Consider the following 22,783-nt stretch of genomic DNA (forward strand, 5'->3'; position numbering starts at 1 on the left):
GCTGTCCCCGGGGAAAATTGCGGAAAAAAATCGCAAAAAAACGCGGCATAATATGGCATAATTTGCGGTGAATTTGCGGTAAATATGCGGTGAATATTATTGATATCATCTCGCGGCGGCAAGTTTTCAGTGAATATGTAGTGAAATCAATCAGTTACAAGTCTCTGGTGTAAGCGCTGTTCATATTTGAGTACAAAGCCGCCACGTTGCTGACCGAACAGTGCACTGTGTGTACGTGTAGTGCAACAGAAAAGTTCAAAAAAACGCGGGAAAATCGCGGAAAACGCGGTCTTTTAAAAAATCGCAAAAAACGCGGAAAAAAACGCGGCCGCGGAATCGCAATTTTCCCCGGGGACAGACTATGACTAGTATGAGTACAGTCTGACTCAGTGACTGTGTTGCTTCGCGAAGACAGACAGACATCGCGTGGTCACTGAGTGGGTCGGTTATCATCAGATCATGGTTGTGCAGCAGTTCTGCGGTGAGCATGCACAGGCACAATAAATAATCATTGGTTCAGTCAGTCGCCATGGTAGGGCTATACGGCTAGCCTACAACAACTGTAGTGTAGCCGTGTAGGCTAGACTACAACTACAGATTAGTTACAACTACCTAGTCCTAGGCTATGCAGTATGCGCGCGATAGCGATCGTTCGAAAAAGAAAATGCGCCTGAACCTTCTTGAAGTATTTTTGTTGTTACATGGACCAGTGTAGCATTGTAGTTTTCGAGTTTCTAGGTTTCTCTGAAATTCTCTCACTCAGGTACTAAGACAGTGCTACAACTAGCTCAGTAGCTGTAGTCAAGAACTTGAAGACCAAGATTGCAAGAAACGGCTGAGCAGCCAACGGTGGCAGAAGTACAAGTAGATCGCGGTATCTAGTCTATTGGGAACAGGTTGTTATCCAGTGAAATCCATTGGCAGTGCGTGACATGGACCACCGACCAGAGAGACCGGCAGCAAGTCAGAGGAAGAAGAAGAGTCGAGAACGTGCATTCTACGAACCACCCGAGGAAGGCGTGCAGTCCAGTATCATCGCCGACGCTCGTCGCGAGGTGGCTAGACCCATTCATACTCATCGACCATTCACGCCAGCGCAGAGGAACCTCTTCGCACGCCGCTCTGCCTCGGGAAAGGCTAGACCTCCTTCGTCTGTCAGGTAGGTAATTCACAGAACTAAACGAAAATATACACGATCTACAATGGTGTACACGTACACGGTACAGCACATAATCAAAAGTCGTTGACCGTGATGACCGTGTTGACCGTGTTGACCGTGTTGACCGTGTTGACCGTGTTGACCGTGTTGACCTTTAGTACAATGTAGATCTACTACTAGTAACACTACACTACAGTCATGTGGGATTGGATGAATTAGATGTAGACAAGGTGATCACTATTGTCAATATTAATTTTATCAGCATACAAAGGTAAATTGCAAGGAAGTCCAAAAAGATTTGTTCCGACTGGATGCACTTTCTTGCCACGTACGTGCCTCTTTTCCCACGGGCATGACTGACTGCCGTGTAAATCACCCCTAGCATCTACAAGGAGCTGCCATCCCGGAGGAGCGGGATATTAAGCTGCTCGGTGTCACCTTTGATACCCAGCTGTCCTTCTCAACCCACCTCCACTCCATTGCAACTAAGGCTGCCCAACGGCTCCACTTCCTTGCCAAGGTAGCCCCCTCCTAGACGCCAGAGGTCGCACAACCGTGTACGAGGGGTTTGTCCGCCCTCTCATGGAGTACTGCTCCTTGGTGTGGAATGGCTCCAGTACATCCTGCTTGGACAAGATTCAGCACAGGGTGCTGATATTCACCGGCCCGGAAGTTTGGCTTCCCAGTCTGCAGCATCGCAGAATGGTTGCATCCCTGTCGTACCTCTTCAAGCTTGCCTATCTTCCCCCGGCGAATCCGTGAAAGACCATTTTACCAGCCCCAGCCGACCCATGCCCTCCGTGCAGACCATCGACCAGGCTGGCCAATGGGTTCCCTGATTGTGCCATCCCAACGTGGAACAGCCTGCCAGGACAAGTCTCGCAATCCGCACCGCACCAACGGCAGCTGCAGTCATTCTAGGAAAGGTGCCATAGGTACCTGCTGCGTCTTGACTGGCAGAGAGCAACTGACGCTCTTTGATTTTCCTAGTTTCCCACATTCGCTATAACCAACTCATTGCCACTCATTCGCACAGGGGCTCTTGTCTGTATGAAAGTGTCATGTGAGATTACACGCCAATGACTTCCTTAGCTTAAGTTCTGATTGACCCCCATTTCCCCTATCCAACATTATCTTTTAATCTTTACCCTTTCTGCAGTGGATGTGTAGGCGCACCACTTCCGTATACATGTCTTGCTCTTGTCTTGTTTTCCCTCTCTCTTATGTCCTTCCCCATTTTTTGGCGCGCTTTGTCTGTGCAGACGCTGAGACCACCAATGTCGGCTGATCAGCATGGCCCCGCCATCACTTTCCGCATTTATTCGGGAGCATAGTGGACTTACCGGTAGTAAAAGCAAACAAAACAAAAAACAAAACAAAAAAACAAAACAAAAAACAAAACAAAAAACAAAACAAAAAACAATCCTTAGTAGTGAATAGTGATGATGGGTGATTCGAACCAGTGCCTACAGTGTTGTCAAGACGACCATGGTTTTCATGACATGACATTGAGAAGTCGGGCGATAGTTATTTAATGCTGTGCAATTTTCTACCCTGCTTGCAGCATTGCCTCAGAACTGCTACCGGATGAAGTGGAGCCACGCAGAGGCTTTCTCCCACCACTCGACATAGCTCAGTCGATAACAGGATGTGCAAAACCACCATCCCGCCAAGGTCTACCAAGGGTGAGTTAAGCATCCAAAGAGAATTTGTGGTTCTACCTGCACATGATTGAAGTCCAACACCAGTGTTACTTGGTCCTGTGCGTGCACACACACACACACACACACACACACACACACACACACACACACACACACACACACACACACACACACACACACACACACACACACACATACACACACATACATACACACACAGAGGCACATATACCCACCCATACACACACACACACACACACACACACGCGCACACACGCACACACACACGCACATGAATGCAAGTTTTTGATTGCAGTTACAACCAAACATCCACCTATTATAATGTATCTTACATGTTTGTCTCTGTTTGACTGGAGAACCAAGGCTACTTAGAACTATAAAACTGGAATGTTATGGGGTCATAGTCAGAGGCGTGAGCATTTATGGGAGGGTTGGGTGGAAGCCTGGGGAGGGGGGGGGGGGGGTGTAAGAACCCTGTCACCAAGTTGGTAGAAGCGTATTGCATATGGTCAGCATCGTGTGCGTACTCTGGTGTTCTCATCTGCCTAGGTATCGTCAGCAACGCCACAGAACTCATTTGCTGATCTCCAGACAGTCGGCGCTGTGACACCGGAAGAGTTGACAGGCGCTGCCAACCGAGTGGCGCACGGTGGTGGTGGAGGTCCTCAGCCGCAGGCGCCATCAGGCCCCAAACCAGCCCACACCGCAAGGAGGTATCCTCGGTCATCATCAAGCCGATCGCGTCCAGCTTCGGGGGCAGTGGCCGATAGCTTACTACGTGACCCCAGGCCCTCTCCTGAGCCAGCTAATTCAAAACCGGCCCATCAGAAAGTGCACGGTGCAATGAGCAAACAAGGCATTGGCAATCACACAGATGAGCAGCTAGCTGCTAGTCAAACACTAGATAGAGTACAACAGGACTGTGAAAGCCCTAAGACATCAGCGAAGCAAGATGCTTCAATCATGCCAGACCCGACACCGCCGCAAAAGATTGAGCGTACACCCGGTAAGCAAGAGCAGTCAGATAGCGAAGCTGTCCAAGCAGTGAAGGACACAGGCAAGCCTGAGGCAAGAGACGCTCGGGGCATTACTGCTGCCGAAGCTCCCAGTGAACAACCGCCATCAAACGGCAAGAGCAAATGCACAATGGAAGAGCAGGCGGAGAGTCAGCAGTGGCTAGATGCGCAGAGAGTACTGCAAGATATCGACGCCGCACGGAAAGAGCGCGCTGTGAACTTGGACAAAGTGTGTGATCTGACACGTGCCCTGTATGGCAGACTGCGTGAAATCATCACATCTGGAAAAGTACCAGAAGAAGAAACACTCAGGAACCGCAAGAAAGTTCTCTCGACGGGATTCCGCCTGTTGCCACTGAAGCACGCCCAAACAAGCGTCCAAGTAGCGAAGATCGCCTTTGAAGTAAGTGCGCTTTACACACCATGTACCATGTAACTGTTATACGTCCATTGCAAGAGAAGCACGCAAATCTGCAAATGCACTGGATTTGTACGAACGAATATTCTCTCATAGCAACGGTAGGGGACAAGATCTGAATGAAACAGATCCAGACTAGCGCAAGATAACTGCCTAATCCACACAACTGGCGAAGCCATGTGAATCGACCCCCAATGCACCCCTGGTCTACACCACACAGAGCACATCGGAATAGGACGGGAAAGACAGTTACCTATGCACACCCTACACTTGCACGCGCGCACACACACACACACACACACACACACACACACACACACACACACACACACACTACTACTACTACTACTACTACTACTATCAATCAGCTACCCCTTGGGGTCATGCCGCCCTCCACTCCGAGAACTGAGCGCAAGGTGAGGGGCAGTGGCGCAAACAAAACAGGAAGTACAGCAAAATGAATTGAAAAAAAAGGAAATCAAAACAAGCTGCCATATTGATGGAAAGGGACTCACAAACAGAGGAAGGAAATATCACAAACCAGATGAACAGTCTGCTGTAGGTCCACTATAATATGCAACGACTGAAAAAAGGAACAAAATTAATGTGAACATGATGTTCTGTTCAACAATAACGTCTGTACGCGTACTGCTTCGGCCTTCATGAACCAGGAAAGCACAATCTTGAGCTGGAGGGTGGGAACCGAACGTCCCACAAGGGCTCCACAAGACGTACTTTCACGAAACGACGAGGAGTATGCGCAGCAAGATAACATCACTACACCATCGCCGCACGACGACTGGCCACTCAGGTCCAAACAACACGACAAATTCACAATTCCAGCTATCACCGCGCAGGAATAAATTGTTGCGAGTGTCACCTGTATCCTTTCTCATCCAGGAATCCACTTGTTTTGCCGAGCGCCACTGCATTGTTTCAGGCTGGGGATTGATCCGAGGGCTCGCCACGCCACTGCGGAGGATGTGGCAAGGCCGCAAGAAGACGGTGACGGCAACAAATTACCCGCCCTGGTCGTCAGCTCACTGAATGTCCTTCCGCGCGAGCGAAACCGGCTGCAAGGCATGAAAAGCCTACTGCCAGTCAATACCCAGGGACGACCCTGACCAGAAGGCCAAGGCCGCCCCGTGGAGGAAGCCAACCACACACACACACACACACACACACACACACACACACACACACACACACACACACACACACACACACACACACACACACACACACACACACACACACACACACACACACACACACACACACACACACACACACACACACACACACACACACACACACACACACACACACACACACACACACACACACACACACACACACACACACACACACACACACACACACACACACACACACACACACACACACACACACACACACACACACACACACACACACACACACACACACACACACACACACACACACACACACACACACACACACACACACACACACACACACACACACACACACACACACACACACACACACACACACACACACACACACACACACACACACACACACACACACACACACACACACACACACACACACACACACACACACACACACACACACACACACACACACACACACACACACACACACACACACACACACACACACACACACACACACACACACACACACACACACACACACACACACACACACACACACACACACACACACACACACACACACACACACACACACACACACACACACACACACACACACACACACACACACACACACACACACACACACACACACACACACACACACACACACACACACACACACACACACACACACACACACACACACACACACACACACACACACACACACACACACACACACACACACACACACACACACACACACACACACACACACACACACACACACACACACACACACACACACACACACACACACACACACACACACACACACACACACACACACACACACACACACACACACACACACACACACACACACACACACACACACACACACACACACACACACACACACACACACACACACACACACACACACACACACACACACACACACACACACACACACACACACACACACACACACACACACACACACACACACACACACACACACACACACACACACACACCTTTGACCTTGACCTTTGACGCCCATCGCCGGAGGCGATGATAGCAATGCTACGGCAGAAGCCATAGCAACTTGTGCTGGGATTACATGCACCATTCAACAGCTTGCAAGGCTGAAGAATTGACCGTCACTATTCAGCCTGGTCTACACCATACAGCTATTTGGAGTGACATTTTCTGGCCAGTGAATCCCTATTTTTGGTCTTTTCATTTTTTTTTTCCCGCACACATCACACCACATACTCCGGCATGCACTGGCTGTTGGTATCCACCCAGGAGAATGAAAGAAAAGTCAGGAAGAGTCTGAGAAAGAGAAGAAAGACGTGTGTGACCATAATCGTCGGGAATCGAACCCGCAATCTATCGATTGGAAATCGCTGCACATACCACTGCACCATATGGGACACACACACACACACACACACACACACACACACACACACACACACACACACACACACCTGTCCTGTCCTGTCCTGTAGAGCCACTGCCACAGGGGTCACGTGGGCCCCGGAGGGGCATCAGAGAGGAAGATGGAGCACGCAGCCTGATGACGCCGGAGATGGTGCGGCAAACGGAACCGGCGAGAACACACGCATACATGGCTTAACGAATTACGCTGCTGGGCAGTCGGGCGCGGGCCAGTCCTCGAGCACCGGTGACGACCGCGGCCTTGCACAGACCGAAAGCAGCGGGCACACACAGCACAGTGCGCAGCACAGCAGGCATCCACACACACACACACACACACACACACACACACACACACACACACACACACACACACACACACACACACACACACACACACACACACACACACACACATACACACACCTGGCCTGGTGTACAGCTGCCAAATGCTTGGCCACGCCGCCCCCGAGACAGGGGAGAGTACTCAAGTAGAAGAGAGAGAGTTCGAGAGAAGTCAGCACTGCCACTAGGAAGCCGCTCCGCCACTCCCTAAACAGTTGCTGTTTGGATGGCTTGACGCTCCCTGACCAGCTCAGGGACCTCGTCTTCGGTGGAAGGACAGAATACAGTCAGACATGAAACTGTGCCAAATTGATGAATGGTTTACTCTGGCCCAGGATCGTCAGCATTGGAGAGATGCGTACCGCACTCGTGTGCAGCGTCCTGCCCCGGTACTGCTCTCTTGCTTGGTATGTAAACAGACATTCAAGAGTAAATCTGGACTCGGACGACACACACACACACACACACATACACACGAGCACACACACACACACACACGCACACACGCACATACACACACACACGCACATACACGCACACACACACACACACACACACACACACACACACACACACACACACACACGGGCGCACGCACACACACGCACACACATACGGGGGTAATGCTAGGCTCAAGTGAGATCAAGTATGGCCGGGGTCTTCCCTCGTTTGCCCGCATCAACGCCATGGTTCCAGTATGGAATCTCTGTAAAGAAAGAAAAATCGTGGAATTCAAGATAATGACTGTTTTGTCACTTTTGTGTATGCGTTCGTGTGTTTATGCATTCAGCTTCGTGTGTCTGGTGCAAACCTGAGAAACCTGGTCAAGACAATCTTCTCAGTAGCACACACACCAGGCAATGATGCTGTCTTTGCTGATGAGCAGCTTCTTGGTAGGTGTTCAGACCGGTATGAATGTACAGATCATCGTCATGGAATTGTCCATCTACGCACATACCGTCAGTGAAGTGCACGGCCAGTAAATGTGCACTCTAAGTAAAGAAGCCACACATATTCCGGTTAACGTCAGTACCAGGTTCTCAGGTTCCAATCAAATGGTCATGGTTTGCATTCATAGTGGCTCACGGTTTGCATGGAACTCGCGCAAAGGTGCAGCAGGTGTGTACAAGTATGACCGGTTCCAATCTTTAGTATCACGCTTGGACGACAAACAGACATCAAATGAAATCCGGACTTAGAGAATTGAAAATGTTGACCATCATACCACTTCTTCCATGTACAACTGAGCTGTGTGCCCCCTCTCCCTGTTGTATCTGCTCAGGTCATCTGAAAAGGACATTGCTGGCCTCGACGTCGGATGGTGTAACATCTGATTCTGCCGTGTACGCAGGTGGAGTTCTGAAGCTGGCATCAAACAACACAGTTGTTGCGGAGCTCGTTGGAACAGAGGAGTTTGTGCTGCAGATGTCACGCTTTCTGCGCACATCAATGCAGTCGGTAAGCAGTGCACACAAGTGATAATGCTACACCTGTATGAACACTGTCCTTTGTGCGCCTCTCTTGAGAGCCGTGCATTCTACTTTCTGCTACTGTGGCAATACACTGAAAGGTACCACACCAGCATGCTATGAACCTCTGGCATTGGGATACCCTGACACGATGCTTACCGTCGAAGTCAGCCTCTGCTTGCCATGTAAAGAATCTTCTCCGTCATTGTGTACGATGGCCTCTTTCCACGTCCTCTGAGACATGTCGGATTGATCGTAGCGTCTTTGTGTGTGTGTGTGTGTGGATTCGCTGGTGCATGCGGACAAATCTGTTCAGTTGACAACGCCTGCCCTGAAGGCAAAGCTCTCCGAGAAAGACATCATGGACATGGGATCCAGACACGTGCAGGTTCGTGCAATCAAGCACTTTACTGACTCCTTGGGGTTGTCATGACACCCTGTTTATTATACTGGTATAGAGGCTAAGATGCACGTTATTTCTGACGTGACGTGCAATTTCACGTCAAATTTGGCGTAAAACTCCAAATTTCGAGGTGAGCTGCAGGTCACTCACGTTGTTATCCAACGCTCAAGCCAAGTACCGCGAGCTGAACTTTCGCGTCACGTCAGAAATAACGTGCACCTTGACCTCTCTAATATCAGAGTCATAAATTGTCCAACAGTAACATTGTTCTATTTCAAAGAAGTACTGGCATAGCAGCAGTCTGGCCCATTGTCTGTATTGCAGATTCTGTACGTATACTTATGGTTGGCTGCCCTGGGCTGTGAGACCGCCGACCGGTTATGTAATCCAGGTGCCCGTGACAACTGTTTGTACTCCAAAAGGGTTGGGGAGGGGGAGGGGGGAGAATTTACACTGAAAATCAAGGTTTTTTCAATTATGATCGGCCACAAAGACCGAGACCACATCTAGCAAGGGAGGTTTCTGAGCAATGTTCATACATACCTGAAAACTGTGTATGACTGGGATGATTAGTGCCTTTAACAGCATTTTTTTTATTTTCGGATATTTTCAAATCTTTGGTGTTAGAAACTAACCGCTTATGTAGTGCGGCATGTAGTGTGACACTGAGTGTCCTGTTAGATCCACAATCCTTGTACTTGCGCTGTATTGGTGTCTCGCTCAGATGACTGGCATCCTGAGAAACCTTGCAGAGCACCGGGAGATTCACACGTTCTTCCTGAAGCATCACATCAGCAAGCTTCTCTTCCCATTCCTGTCCTGCATGCCACAAGAGAAGGAACTCATCTTCAACATTGTCCGCGTATACAGGTAGGTGCACTGAACCTCCCAGTTGTGAACCTCTGTTACTCACATTGTGTGCTTGTTTGAAATTGTGTTTAACGGTATGTAGCATTATAATTATACTAGCACTTCGAAGTGGCAACCAAACGTTCTGGCAAGATTGCTAGTTCAGTGACTAGTTCTGCCAGTAGCTGGTGTCCATCTGATGCAGTAGTAAGGCATCAGATGGACTAATTGTGGCTGCCGAGTGCCTCCCCATAGTTATGAGTATTTGTGGATATGTGCATAGACTGTGATATTGTGAAGCAACGTAAAAGGAATGGTGGGAATCATTTTGCCGAACGGCACAGTGATGACAACCAGGGTTAATCTCTGGTGATGACTTCGGTTCTCTATCTTTTTTTTGCTTTGCTGTGTGGATTGCCACAGTTACCTGACTCAGGATGCCAGGTTTCAAGAGGTACTGGCGGCTGAGGGTGGATCTTCTACCCAGTTCCTACAACTCATTCAGCGATGTCTGGCAGCTGCACCCAAGCTGGACGTAAGCCATTTGTTATCGTCTTGCACTGCTCTCATCACCCCCACACACCCCCTCTCATGCACGTGCAATTTTTCCGGTCATACCCAAATTATTGTTCCAGTCGTACCCAAATTTGTGCAGTGTTGCACAGTGTTGCACTGTGCTGCGATGACAGTTCATTGTCCTGCATGCGGTGAAGCTGTTAGCACACATTGCATCTTCACATGCCTGCTGCTTGTACAGACGGACCTGCTGATCCGCCTCTGGTTTATCATCGGCAATCTGGAAGAGGGAGATGATGCATTCCGCGCCACTGTCGTGCCCGACAAGGACGCAGTGGACGGCTTGGTTGCGCTGGTGTCCCACACTGCTGACATTTTTTCTGCCACGCCACTGGTATGTGCGCACGCATTGTTCCATAGGAGTGAAAGGTCCCCTCAGTGAGATTTGAGCACTGTCATCTAAGGGCCTGATAGCAGATGTTTTTTGAAGTACTGCATCAACTGCACACTAAGTCCACACTTAAATTATTCAAATGCTACGACATGTTGTGACTTGCACTACACAGCGACAGCTCTTACAATCATTAGCCACAGGACACAAGTGTGTACTGTGTATACACACAGACAGAAGGACAAACAATTGCGATTTTGTAACTCAGAGTTTCATGAATTGAATCAACAGACGAAAGGTGTGTATGCGCATCTTTAGAAGTACTCCATGCCATTTTCATCCATGGCAGATCTGCTAACTGGTAACGTTGAACACTGACAGATGTAGCAAGGCATGCTCTAAAGCATGTGCTTTACTGTACTGTATTATATGTGTACATAGTCCAGGCTGTGTTCATAGCTTTTCACGGATGCTGGTACAGACTGGCTCACAGTATATTATTAGAGCCGGACGGTGCTTCTGCCGGAGGCTGTGCTCCTGCTAAGAAAAGCACGGGATGCTACTAACTACAAAGACCTATTTGTAGTACTGTAACGGCTACTATTAATTTTGCTGAAATATTGCGTTTGCTTTTGCTGCGAAATGGCAGGCGGGAGAAAGCGGACTCACTGATGAAGGTCAAGATATACTCAGCAAAGTGAGTGATTGGATGGCATGGTAATATCTTCATGCACACACTGTAGACAGAATGCATCGGTACGCGGTGGCAAGTTATTTGTTGTGAATCAAAGCTTCATGCCAATAGGGGGTCATCAGACAACTTGCTCCATCCAAACCACATTGTGAGAATAGGTCCGCGCGTTGTGCGTCAAGCACTCCTGCAGCAACAGTGCCTACATAGATGTGTACGTGTGTGCACGCGCGCGCGCGCGCACGTGTGTGTGTGTGTGTGCACGCATGCGCATGTACATGTGTGCGTGTGTTTTTGTGTGTGTGTGTGTGTGAATCTTCTTGCACTGATTCTTGAGAAGTTAATCCTATAGTTCTGCTTACTGTTTTCCATAATTATTGTCACCGCTTATCGCAACCGTGCAAAACGTAGACTTCCTGAGCCGTGCACACATAGTGATGTCACTATGATCACCATGTACGGTACATGTGTGTGATGGTTTGGGGTTGTGAGTAGTGCCTCCTCCCTACTGCTGCATGTGTTGTACGCTTGGGATAAGTGACAGCAACTCTGGACGGCCGAATAGTGCTTCTTTCAGGGGGTTTTCTTCACTTCTAACATGGAGAGACAATTTCTCCAAGTCCTTGAGCAGAAGGACAAACATATTGTAGTAGTGCAAAGCACGGGGGCAATGTGCGTGCGATATTCTTTCCGGTACACTGCAGACCTGCAAGTGAAGTTCAGTTGCAGTCCTGTTGTGACTGACTGGCTGATTAGTATGAGATCAAGAACATCTCAGCTGGATCATGTTTTATGCTCCTCATGTTTTGAACTTCTCTGCCAACTCCGTTATAAAATAAATTAAATAATGTGGTCAGTTGTACTGCATGCTGCGTGTGACTCTAGGCCATCCGAGTCCTGGTCAACCTCTGCCCAAGCCAATCTGTTGGGCCTATGCTTGTGTCTAACAATGCCCTGTTTCAACTGATCGTCAGAATGTTTGGTAAGATGAGTTTCAAAGCCGATGATTGCTATCATCGAAGCTCTTACTGTAACTCTGCTCGTGCCCGTTGACATTCTATTGCAAGCACATCAACTATCACAGATGCCTCTGCAGTGTGTAGTAACAACTTATACTAACAATGTGTGTTTGTTTTCTGAAAGGAATTGCTTCTTGTTAGCAAGAGAGTTTTTATAATATAAGATGCACTATCAAAGCTTGCATTAGCATCCAGAGAAAATTTAGGTTGTACCATGCCAGCTCATGTAGTGTTGTCTGCCAGGAGCACAGCACTGAGTAATAAGTACAATCAGTCATGTAGCTACTGAGCAAAGCCTACTATTGGATTCATTGCCTTGTTTGTGATATGAGTGCACACAACATTCTATTCCTTGCCTTAGTACCAGCGGTCATCTTATTGATTCCGGTGATTGTGTTGTGTGTGTGTGTGTGCGTGTGTGTGACCTGGCCTGGCCTTGCGGCATGACTAGAACACAAGCACATATCCAACAGCCCTGGCGTGATGAAGGTTGTGATGGCCTTGCTGGGCAATCTGTCGTTCTACGTGGTCACCACCAGTGTTCTACTGCGGGAGCAGAACAAGGTCTTGCAGTGTAAGTTACTTGATGCATCCCGGCCAGCCACGTACATGTATACTATAGAGGTTGTGCGATTACGTCATCAGTTGAGATGCTTTAGCAAAGTCGCGGCACAACAATGCACGAGCGACTCACTAGCAAATGTAGCAACTCACTAGCAAATGTCCGTGTGTGTACAATTGTAAGTGGCAAATGTCCGTGTGTATACAATTGTAAGTGCATTCTTTGACTGCGATGCACGTAACAGTGTTTGCCTTAGTACCAGCGGTCACGTTATTGATTCCGGTGTTTGTGTGATGTGTGTGTGTGTGTGTGTGTGTGCACGTGTATGTGTGTGTGTGTGTGTGTGTGTGTGTGTGTGTGTGTGTGTGTGCACGTGTGTGTGTGTGTGTGTGTGTGTGTGTGTGTGTGTGTGTGTGTGTGTGTGTGTGTGTGTGTGTGTGTGTGCGTGTGTGTGATTCAAACATCAGTGATTGCACCGTACATCTCACTGGAGAATGTGGACATTGGAAGAGTCGCAGCACATGTCCTGAGTAATCTGACACGATCGAAGGAAGGCCGTGTGTTTGTAGAGCAGAATGGACGTGAGTAAACCCAACATTGAACTGAAGTGGAAACTATTCAACTGTTCATGATTGCTTCCTTTGTTTCATTCTGAGAAACCCGATTGTCACTTCACGTTTCAGACGTGTGCCCCATACGCCTTCAAACTAATAACACCAGACTTGGATCTGTGTTTGTTTGTTTTATGCTTTCTTTTATTTAACAATACTTTGAAAGCAAATTGATGCTTATCTAGGGAGCGTTGTGTAGTGAAAAAGGGGTGTAAAGGTGGGGTTTAAAATTGTTTGACTTGACTATCTGTGCTTTGCTCTGTCTAGTTCTAGACACGGTAATCTCAGTGCTGGCAGATGCTTCTGATGCTGACATGGTCTACTACTTGCTGGGATCCCTGGTCAATCTCAGTAGCGAGGTGTCACTGCGTTCTCAGCTCCGGTCAGCCAAGACCATTACTTGGTATGATGTGATACACAGATGTGATGTGATGATGTCCCATGAATACCACTGCTACACTGGCAAGGCTACTTCTGTTCACTGTAATTTGACTTCACAGATACTAGGTCTGAACTTGTACATGAGTGTGTTATTGATCAGGCTAGTTATTCCTTCAGAACACAACAACACCAAAACTCTCAGCCGAAATAACCCTTCAATGTATAGTGCACTGGTTGAAAGGCAGAAATTTGGAAACCAGCTCACAGTGTGTGTATGTGTATGTATGTATGTGTGTGTGTGTGTGTGTGTGTGTGTGTGTGTGTGTGTGTGTGTGTGTGTGTGTGTGTGTGTGTGTGTGTGTGTGTGTGTGTGTTGCACAATGCACTGTTGACAGGCTGATCAATGCGGTAAAGTACTATGGGCCGTCTGATTGGGAGATTGCCTCGATCAGTTGCCAAGTTCTGTGGAACTGCTGGTAAGCCACATGTGCGAGATGGGCTTTTGCAGTTTAGAAGAAAAGAGGCTATACCACTTATATTAGTATGGAGGTTACAAAATTGGTGTTCGCACTCCAATGAACGTCGAATTCAATGACGAAATTCGTTTCATGATTACCAAACAGAACTCCTACTGCAAAGTACTTTCATGACGTTGACAGATTGGACATGGGTACAGACAGTACAGCGTAGTACTGAAGTAAATTCATGACTCCTGACACAAATCCGCGGTTCGTGTTTCGACTGCTTTTCCGAACGAAAAGTGCGAAAGTTCGCAATCCAGTTCGCAAAATCGAAAAGCGTTCGCAGATTAGAACACGAAATTCGTGATGCTAAACCTCCATAGTATCATGTTAATGGTACCTCTCCAGTATGTACATGTCGGCTGCTGTGGTCCTATGCAAAGCGCACACAATGCATTGACTGTTGTTTATGTATGTACGTGGGAGTGGTCCATGCGGTCCTAGAGAATACTGCAGGCCTTTACTTGATACCTGACGTCGGCGTGATTGTGTTCTCTTTGCACTTGCCTGTCACAGCAACGAAATACAGGAGAGCGAGGACAAGCAGCATGCACTGGGACAGAAGAGTGCAATGCACATCGTATCAGTACTTGAAACCTACACGGGTAAGTATGTACACTCGGACACACTAAGAATCTTACAGGATGCCCACAGCACTTGAATGACCTGTAACTTACTTACATTGAGGGAGAGATTGTTGTCTATCCATTTGACACTGGGCAGTGAAAAAAGGTGAAACACTTCCTGTTCGGTTAGCATGACTGCTGATTTATATGGTGGAATCTTCCTACTTGGTATGCTTGGTACTGCAGGCATGACAGCCATAGGAAAATATCAGCTCTTGCAACTGTCCTTGTTTCTGTGTGTCCCTGTCTTGCTCAAGATTCTTGTCCCTTTCCTGAGGATTTGGATGACTGTGATGCTGATGAGAAAGAGCGGTTGGAAGAAGCGTGGAAGACGCACTTTGTACCAGTAGCTCACATGCTGCTGCCATTGGTACAGTCTCATATCAGCTGCTGGGAACCGCTGAAGGAAGAAGACGATGCTGATGCCCGAGATGATTCACATTGACTTGCTAGCCACGGTGGTGTGCAGTACAGTTGAACAGTTCTGATAATACCAGCATGTGAGGTACACCACAGCTATACAGTGGCAAAGCAGTGGACTACACCACAGCTATACAGTGGCAAAACTGTGGACTACACCACAGCTATACAGTGGCAAAGCAGTGGACTACATCCCCTCAATATGGTGCTAAGCAGCTATACGTAACACCAATTCCAGAGCAATGGAGGATAGATAAGAAGCGACCTGCGCAGTGCTGAGCCTAGCCGAGAGCGGAACACTACTTGTTCTACGCAGGCGTGCAGTTTTTGTTAATGCTGTGTTGACGCCTGGACTGCCCTGTGCCTTGGCGCTGAGTGACTGTGCTAGCAAAGAACAACCAACCGTTGGCTTTCGGCTGCAATAGAACGTAGCATGCTCACTGCAGATGCCGTGCACTTGTGCTGCCATTGTTATCTACAATCTTGACCCGCTAAGAAACACGTACGCTTACATTCTACTTCCGGTAGACATTACTTTTCTATGTTGCTGTATTCTGCAACTGCTTGGTGTTGCATTTTCTTAGTTATTCTAATGGAAAGTATGATGCGTATGGTGTTGTTGACCGCCGTGCTTGGACCAGACCATGCACAGAAGAATCACATTATTTGGAGGCTCGAAAATATCGCCACATCAACATAGCCACATCTAAACAAGCAGAACTGATGTGCGGGCAGTTCAAGTACAGCAGCAATATTCATAAGACCTGATCATACCCGTCATGGGAGTGATCTCAGTGAATTTTACACTGGGCTCTTGGCCTCCCACTCAAGCTTTTTTTTTTTTTTTTTTTTTTAAATTTTTCAAATAATCTCAGCTGTCCAGAATAACTTACAGTGAACAACAAACAGTAAAAAATAAAAAAATAAAAAACACTAGAACCTAATTTTATAGCTTCAGTTTCTTCCTACAATGTTGTCGGGTAAAGTCCCTACAATTTCTAGAAACTCAATCATATGACCCCATTCAATGGTGCTAAAAATTAGGAATACACTGCTTGAACCTACTTTGAGATATGGAAAACTAAACAGATCCTAGCGAAAATAGCTGACGAAAATACTTTCAAAATAGCTCAACCCTACCTGCATGTACGCACAAAACCACATACTCCAAACACACTGTCTGTGTACATGTGCACTATCCTGCACAACATGCTGTATTTCGTACAAGATAGTGGCAGGGACTTGTATGCTTCTACCCTGTAGTTTGGCCTTCAAACATGTAGTTGCTGCATATTCCACTAAAACACCTACGGTAACTGTTGCATTTTAAGAATGTGCACATGGACCAATAAACATATCCAGTTCTGACGTACATACACATCATCTCCGCCATTAAAATTCATCCTTGGGGTATGCGTGGCGTGTTTGTAAACAAGTTTGGCAGAGTGCTGTAACCCAGGCGACGACGTGGGTTGCATTGACTGTTCGTCAGCGTGTAATGCCACGATGGTGTTGAGAGTGCAGGCATAGAACATGATATGCCTTAGTATACTGCACCTGTATGCATTGCAGACAGGTACAGCTTATGGAGCAACAAGACCACAGCAGGGGCCATGTGGACACGTGTAGTCGAGTGTTGACACTAAGACCGTAGTCTCAAGGTGCCTTGTCACTAGTGTATATATTAGAACACAGTACTAACGTTAATACAACTTGTGATACATGTACTAATACGCTTCACTGGCTGTACTGTCAGTGAAGTGGATTGTTTATCACAGTATCGTGGACGCTACCATGGTTACTGGCAGTAGCTCAACATGCCCATCTGATTTGCACATTGATGTACAATGTTGTTTGGTAACAATAGCGAGGGAAGTCGAGTCAACAGCAAAAAAAGGACCAGATGCAGCACTGCTGTGATACCAGGCTGTCTCCCGCCAGCACTAGTAGGTCAGCTGTCTTGCTAGGGGAGTCGATGGTGCAGAGGAGCTAGAGCGCAAGCCCTGCAATCGTGTGCGCCGCAGCAACTGTGGCGTGCTGTGCTGCACAGACTTCGGCACTCGGTGTCGCTGACAGTCGCTCACAATGTCACTGACAGACGACGCAAGCGTCTTGCCACATGCGTCCGATAGGTCCATTGCACGTACAGGTGGAATGGATGCAATCCTGCTGCTCTGCCAGCCCCGTTGACAATTCTAGTCAAACCAACGTCAGTGGAAAGCCGAACAACAAGACTAGTATCACATGTACTGTATTTACAGGCTGGCATACATAAGCCTTATAAGGTACAGTCAGATGTGAACATTTGTCATCCTGCTCTGCACTATCTCTGCAGTTGTTGCCGCGGTCAGGCCAGTGAAATCATGTGATCACGTGATTGCCCGTATAAGAGGCTTTAAAGGTACTATACTTGACCAATACATATTTAAATACATATTTAGGTTCTCAATCTGCGCACAGAACTGTTTCGTCCTTTGTGGACTCATCAGCGCAGCACAGAGGAAATGAGGCCGAACCTGATAGCAATGAAATACTTCAGTATATATTTTCCAAAGCCAGATTTAAACCAGGCCATATTTAGGTTCCCAAGTCAAACACATGATTGTAGTGCTTGTTTAATCATCAAACTTACCTTTGCCAGCCCAAAGCTACCACCACCATCCGGATAGCAGCAGCTATGATCATCGCAACCACTACGCTGACCAGCGCGTTTTGATGACGGTGACCACTTGTATGAAGACCGTAGTGAGGAACGAGGGAAACTGACGCTGCAAACAGAACAAAGCAGGTGGAAATTGATCCTGCTCCAGCTGCAAAGGACCTGCATCAGAGCTTGACAAGCGTGATCATATCACAAAGAATCCTGGTGAATTACTTGTAACCTGGCAGATTTCTCTACAGGCAATCAAACCTACATTGCTAGACCGAATAAAACCAGCACCAGAATAAAGTGTGCAGATATCTGCAAAAAACTGCCTACTTTGTGGAGCACGTACACTTGAACATACTTCAAGTAAAATGATTTGCAGGTTTGATAGCAGTCAGATGTCATAGGTCGCACCAACAGTAGGATCGACACAATACTGTGACAATAGCAAAAAAATTGCACTGGGACTTCAAACTACAGCAAAGCCTGCATGTAGCCAGCAGCACTGCGATGAGAGACAACCTGCTGAATAAGAGCAGTCATCACTTCAGAACCTAAGCCACCTATCTACACACTATAACTTGTGTAAATGATTTTGTGCACCATGGCGTGTTCTCTACACATAATTATCATGTCTTTGATTCAAGATAGAGACAACTGAGGTGGCAACACTTCTTGCTTTGCCATAACAGAAACAAACTGAAGAGTGCTGGAAAAACCTGGTACAAATCTGCAATATATTTTTGTGTAAGAACTTACCGAACATAGGCATGGGGGTTAGATGATGCAGTACACGTACGCTGGGATTTACTGCACAAAGTACATGTCCGCAAGTCGCCATGGTGTAATGGCTCTGGCAACAGCCGTTCTCCTAGCCGATAACTTCCAGCCACTGCATATATATTTAGATAAAAAAACAACAACAACAAAAACTTTAAAAAGGAAGACATGCAGCTAACATGCACATTAACACAATGAATTCAGGAGAGGGAGGGGGGGAAGTGGGGCATTACTCCAAGATTTCAAGATAGGTGCACTCCCCTCCCCCCCCCCCCCCCCCACACACATATTGTGGACAAAATGGAGCAAGTTATTAGCCTTATGTACATTGTACAGATGTACAACATCCCATGTGCACTCGGGTGCTCATTGCGTGTGCTATAAATGGGCATTTGACCAATTTAGCCCAATAGTCAATGGCAGAAAGTCGCTTTTCCAGCTTCATCACTTTGGACAGAGCTAATGACTAGCTAGATTTTCGCCCAAGAAAAGTTGTTACATGAAATGCCTGCTGCGTACGTTTCGCAGTGGAAATAGTAGTAAATACGACAGGGTCCTGCACGTTCAACACCCAACCGGGTCTGCGGGATTCTACGGCTATGGGATTTTGTACATCTGCACAATGTGCACAAGGCTTTTTGCTGCGACTCAGAGTATAACGCCAAAAAAAGCTACCAGTAAACAATACAATTCTCCGTGTGAATGAACTCCATCAAGCCATGTAACCTGGTCAATTTCGTTTGGTTTACTAGACAATAATTTACTGGAATGCATTTTGTTTTGCCGGTAAACATCACACACTGCAATGCCAGATGATGGGTACTCACTGTCGAGCTGGTAAGGAGTTGATCCTGCATGAGCCGGGTCTGATTTGATTGTGTGGTCTTGTTTTGTCTTGGCTTTGCTCTTAGCAACCGTTGGATGGGAACATGCAGCAGACGAGGCGCTGCACACATCAACAGACACAACTTCCCAACATAAGTGGTAGCATTGGGTTGATCGTTAGCCAGCATACACAGGTAAAAAGTAAACAACTTAATGGCAAGCAATAACGGAGAGATCCAATCACAACTAGCTAGCCATTACTCAACAGTGACACCATCATAATCGTTCTCACCGTGCAGCAAAGCACTCCTCGTGGTTAGCGTGACGGAAATCGTTTAGTTTCGAGTAGAACTCTTCATCCTTCTTTACAGCCGTTGCAGGATCTTGGGAGGGCATGTCAGAGGAACTGGCTGCCATTTCTCGCTCGATGCGACTGGTGATCCAATCATATCCTAAAGGTGTACTGGAGGTCGGCCTCTGCCCAAGGCTCCACGACAAAGACGAGGACACATGCCGATGACCAGAACGCCTGCCTGGAGACGTGGTATCAGTTGCCTGCAGCAACAATGAAACAATCATGACTATGGTTACACTTCAGCCGGTACAGGCAGTCTCTGTCCCATGGGCTGAGGAAGTTGATGTGAAACGCACACAATCGTCCACAGAGCATTGCCCCGGCTGAAGCAGCTCTAGCACGGAATCAGTATAACTCATTGTATTCCGAGGCTCTACCATTGTACCACTTGCTTGTGTCACTTCTGAACATACCATAAAAAAGATAAACTGCGCACTTATATTCTTTATATACACATAAAGGCTTGTCTTGTGTATCGAATATGAGTGCGCGGTTTATCCTGTTTATTGCTATAAAAGAAAGAAAAAACACGATAATACATGCAGTCCTTGCTAGAGCACTGATCGCTCACGTAACATTTTTGTTCTCCATCTCTTTGCAAACATTCACACTTGGACCAAGAACAGTAATTATACTAGTACATGTAAATGAATGCGCTCTAGCTCCTGCACTGAGGCATCATAATTATGACATCCATTTGTAGCCTGGCCTCAGTGGGCCAGGCAGCAGACAAGGAGAATCATCAGATCAAACTCACAAGTAGGTCACAGTTCAGTTGTAGATCAGATGTAGACTCAGAATCAGAGAGAGGAAGAGCATGAACTGATGTGTGACCGCCCTACTTATACCTGGCCAGAGTGCTCTCTGTCCAATCAGGAGCTATGCATGTGACTACCATGACTACAGGTGTGGTGCAACTGCACCAACTAGGAATGCAGTGAGGGTACAATCAAGAGTGCATAAACAAGTGTATGCAACTGTGGTTATGGGTCAGTGCGCGGCGCGCTGCCTTCATTACGTAACTTGCCTTCATCACGCTCTGAAAGCATGCATTCAAACTCACAATTTCTCGTACGAGCCCATCTGTTTTTGCTCGATTCGTTCCAGTACCTACGCAATCTCTAAATTCTGGCGCTTGAACTCCAGTTCCGTACGAAAGTTCATTTCAAACCAGAGGAAAAGTGCGGTGTTTGATTTTCCGCAGTGCGCGGACTGCAGCTGAATGATGTAATGAAGGCAGCGCGCCGCGCATCTGGCCCATAGAAAAGAGATCACAGTTGCATACTCTTGTTTAGGCCATCATTTTTTATAGCTATGTTTCGCGTCGTCCGCACGCATACGTTTTGACTTTTTTCGGAAAAAAATAAAAAAATCGAACATGCACAGTGAGTGTACGATCGTGCGAGTCATCAGTGTGGACTGGTTGCGATACGGCGAAGATGGGATTCATAAATGGCCTCTAGGCCAGCGTTGGTAAATCGTTTGTTCGGCATCTGGGAGCAATATTCTATGAGCTTACACCAGACCGCATTGATCGCCTCAAGCTGAGAGGATGCGTTGTTCCGGAGCTCTTTGCACCGCTGCTGAAGTCTCAGTACAATAATCCAGCGAAGCATGGGCACCAACGGTTGCCTCCTCTGTCCAAAGTGAATATTTACTCATGCTGATAACCCAGATGTTGTGCTTCGATGTACGTTTTTTCTCTCGAATGTACACCATGCACGAGCTATTGTGCTATGTACAGTGCATACACCTCTGATGGGCCTTTTTTATTATTTTGCAACTTTTTATTTTTTTCCACCTCTCGCATATGATTCTGGAAGTTGAACTGACGCGAAACATAGATATAAAAAATGATGGCCTTATGGACTCTTGGTACAATGAATGAGGCATGCCCAAATATGTAATATGCACTGTGTTACACATTAATTTTGTTTGATCTGAGCCTCAGAAATATTTTCATTACGCTACTAGTATACGGCCAAGCAGAGTGGCGATTATCTCCATGTATAATGATGTACATGTACCTTGGATTGATAAGCGGGACGAGCATTGGACGGGGATGAGAGCAACTCCTCAGCTGTTCTTTTGGGTACTGCTTCCGCCATCCTAAATTCCAGAACGGCAGAAGACACCGTACATGGGCTACTGCACTGTGAAACTAATACTTATCACTCGAGCTACTGCTGAGCGAAGAGTTGTCTTGGACCACGAATGTGAGCAGTATTTACCATCGACTCAGTGCCAAAAGACTGAGTTGACTCAAGACTACTGTGTTTCTAAATTTTGAGTATTTCCCCCAGATCATAGTGCCAGATGGCTTTACTTGTTTCTGTTTGAAGCCACGCTCCTGAGGCCTGATCTACCTGATCTACTGCTGTTGTGCGTGCTCTATCGCATGGTGCATATTCAAAATTTCAAAAACGACCTCCAAACCCTGCACATACATTGTGCACATACTAGTATGTGGCGGCGC

At 47.2% G+C, this 22,783-nt stretch overlaps 2 protein-coding genes across 2 annotated transcripts; one reads left to right on the plus strand and one right to left on the minus strand.

Annotated features, from left to right (window-relative positions):
- The first annotated feature begins 602 nt into the window (after positions 1-602).
- On the plus strand, positions 603-16,644 carry LOC135806242 (armadillo repeat-containing protein 2-like). The gene is made up of 17 exons (XM_065320403.1): positions 603-1,159; positions 2,724-2,844; positions 3,394-4,263; positions 8,032-8,134; positions 8,524-8,699; positions 9,027-9,098; positions 9,838-9,983; positions 10,386-10,497; positions 10,720-10,872; positions 11,519-11,566; positions 12,446-12,542; positions 13,031-13,153; positions 13,609-13,722; positions 14,020-14,155; positions 14,529-14,609; positions 15,171-15,259; positions 15,538-16,644. The coding sequence occupies exons 1-17, from the start codon at positions 933-935 to the stop codon at positions 15,723-15,725; spliced, it is 2,856 nt and encodes a 951-aa protein (XP_065176475.1). The 5' UTR covers positions 603-932; the 3' UTR covers positions 15,726-16,644.
- On the minus strand, positions 16,554-22,653 carry LOC135806253 (uncharacterized). Its single transcript, XM_065320415.1, has 6 exons — positions 22,335-22,653; positions 20,245-20,507; positions 19,955-20,073; positions 19,107-19,239; positions 18,333-18,468; positions 16,554-17,895 (listed from the first exon to the last, which is right to left on the minus strand). The coding sequence occupies exons 1-6, from the start codon at positions 22,413-22,415 to the stop codon at positions 17,644-17,646; spliced, it is 984 nt and encodes a 327-aa protein (XP_065176487.1). The 5' UTR covers positions 22,416-22,653; the 3' UTR covers positions 16,554-17,643.
- Positions 22,654-22,783: the final 130 nt, after the last annotated feature.

This window comes from Sycon ciliatum, chromosome 1, assembly GCF_964019385.1.
Source record: "Sycon ciliatum chromosome 1, ocSycCili1.1, whole genome shotgun sequence".
Taxonomy (NCBI): domain Eukaryota; kingdom Metazoa; phylum Porifera; class Calcarea; order Leucosolenida; family Sycettidae; genus Sycon; species Sycon ciliatum.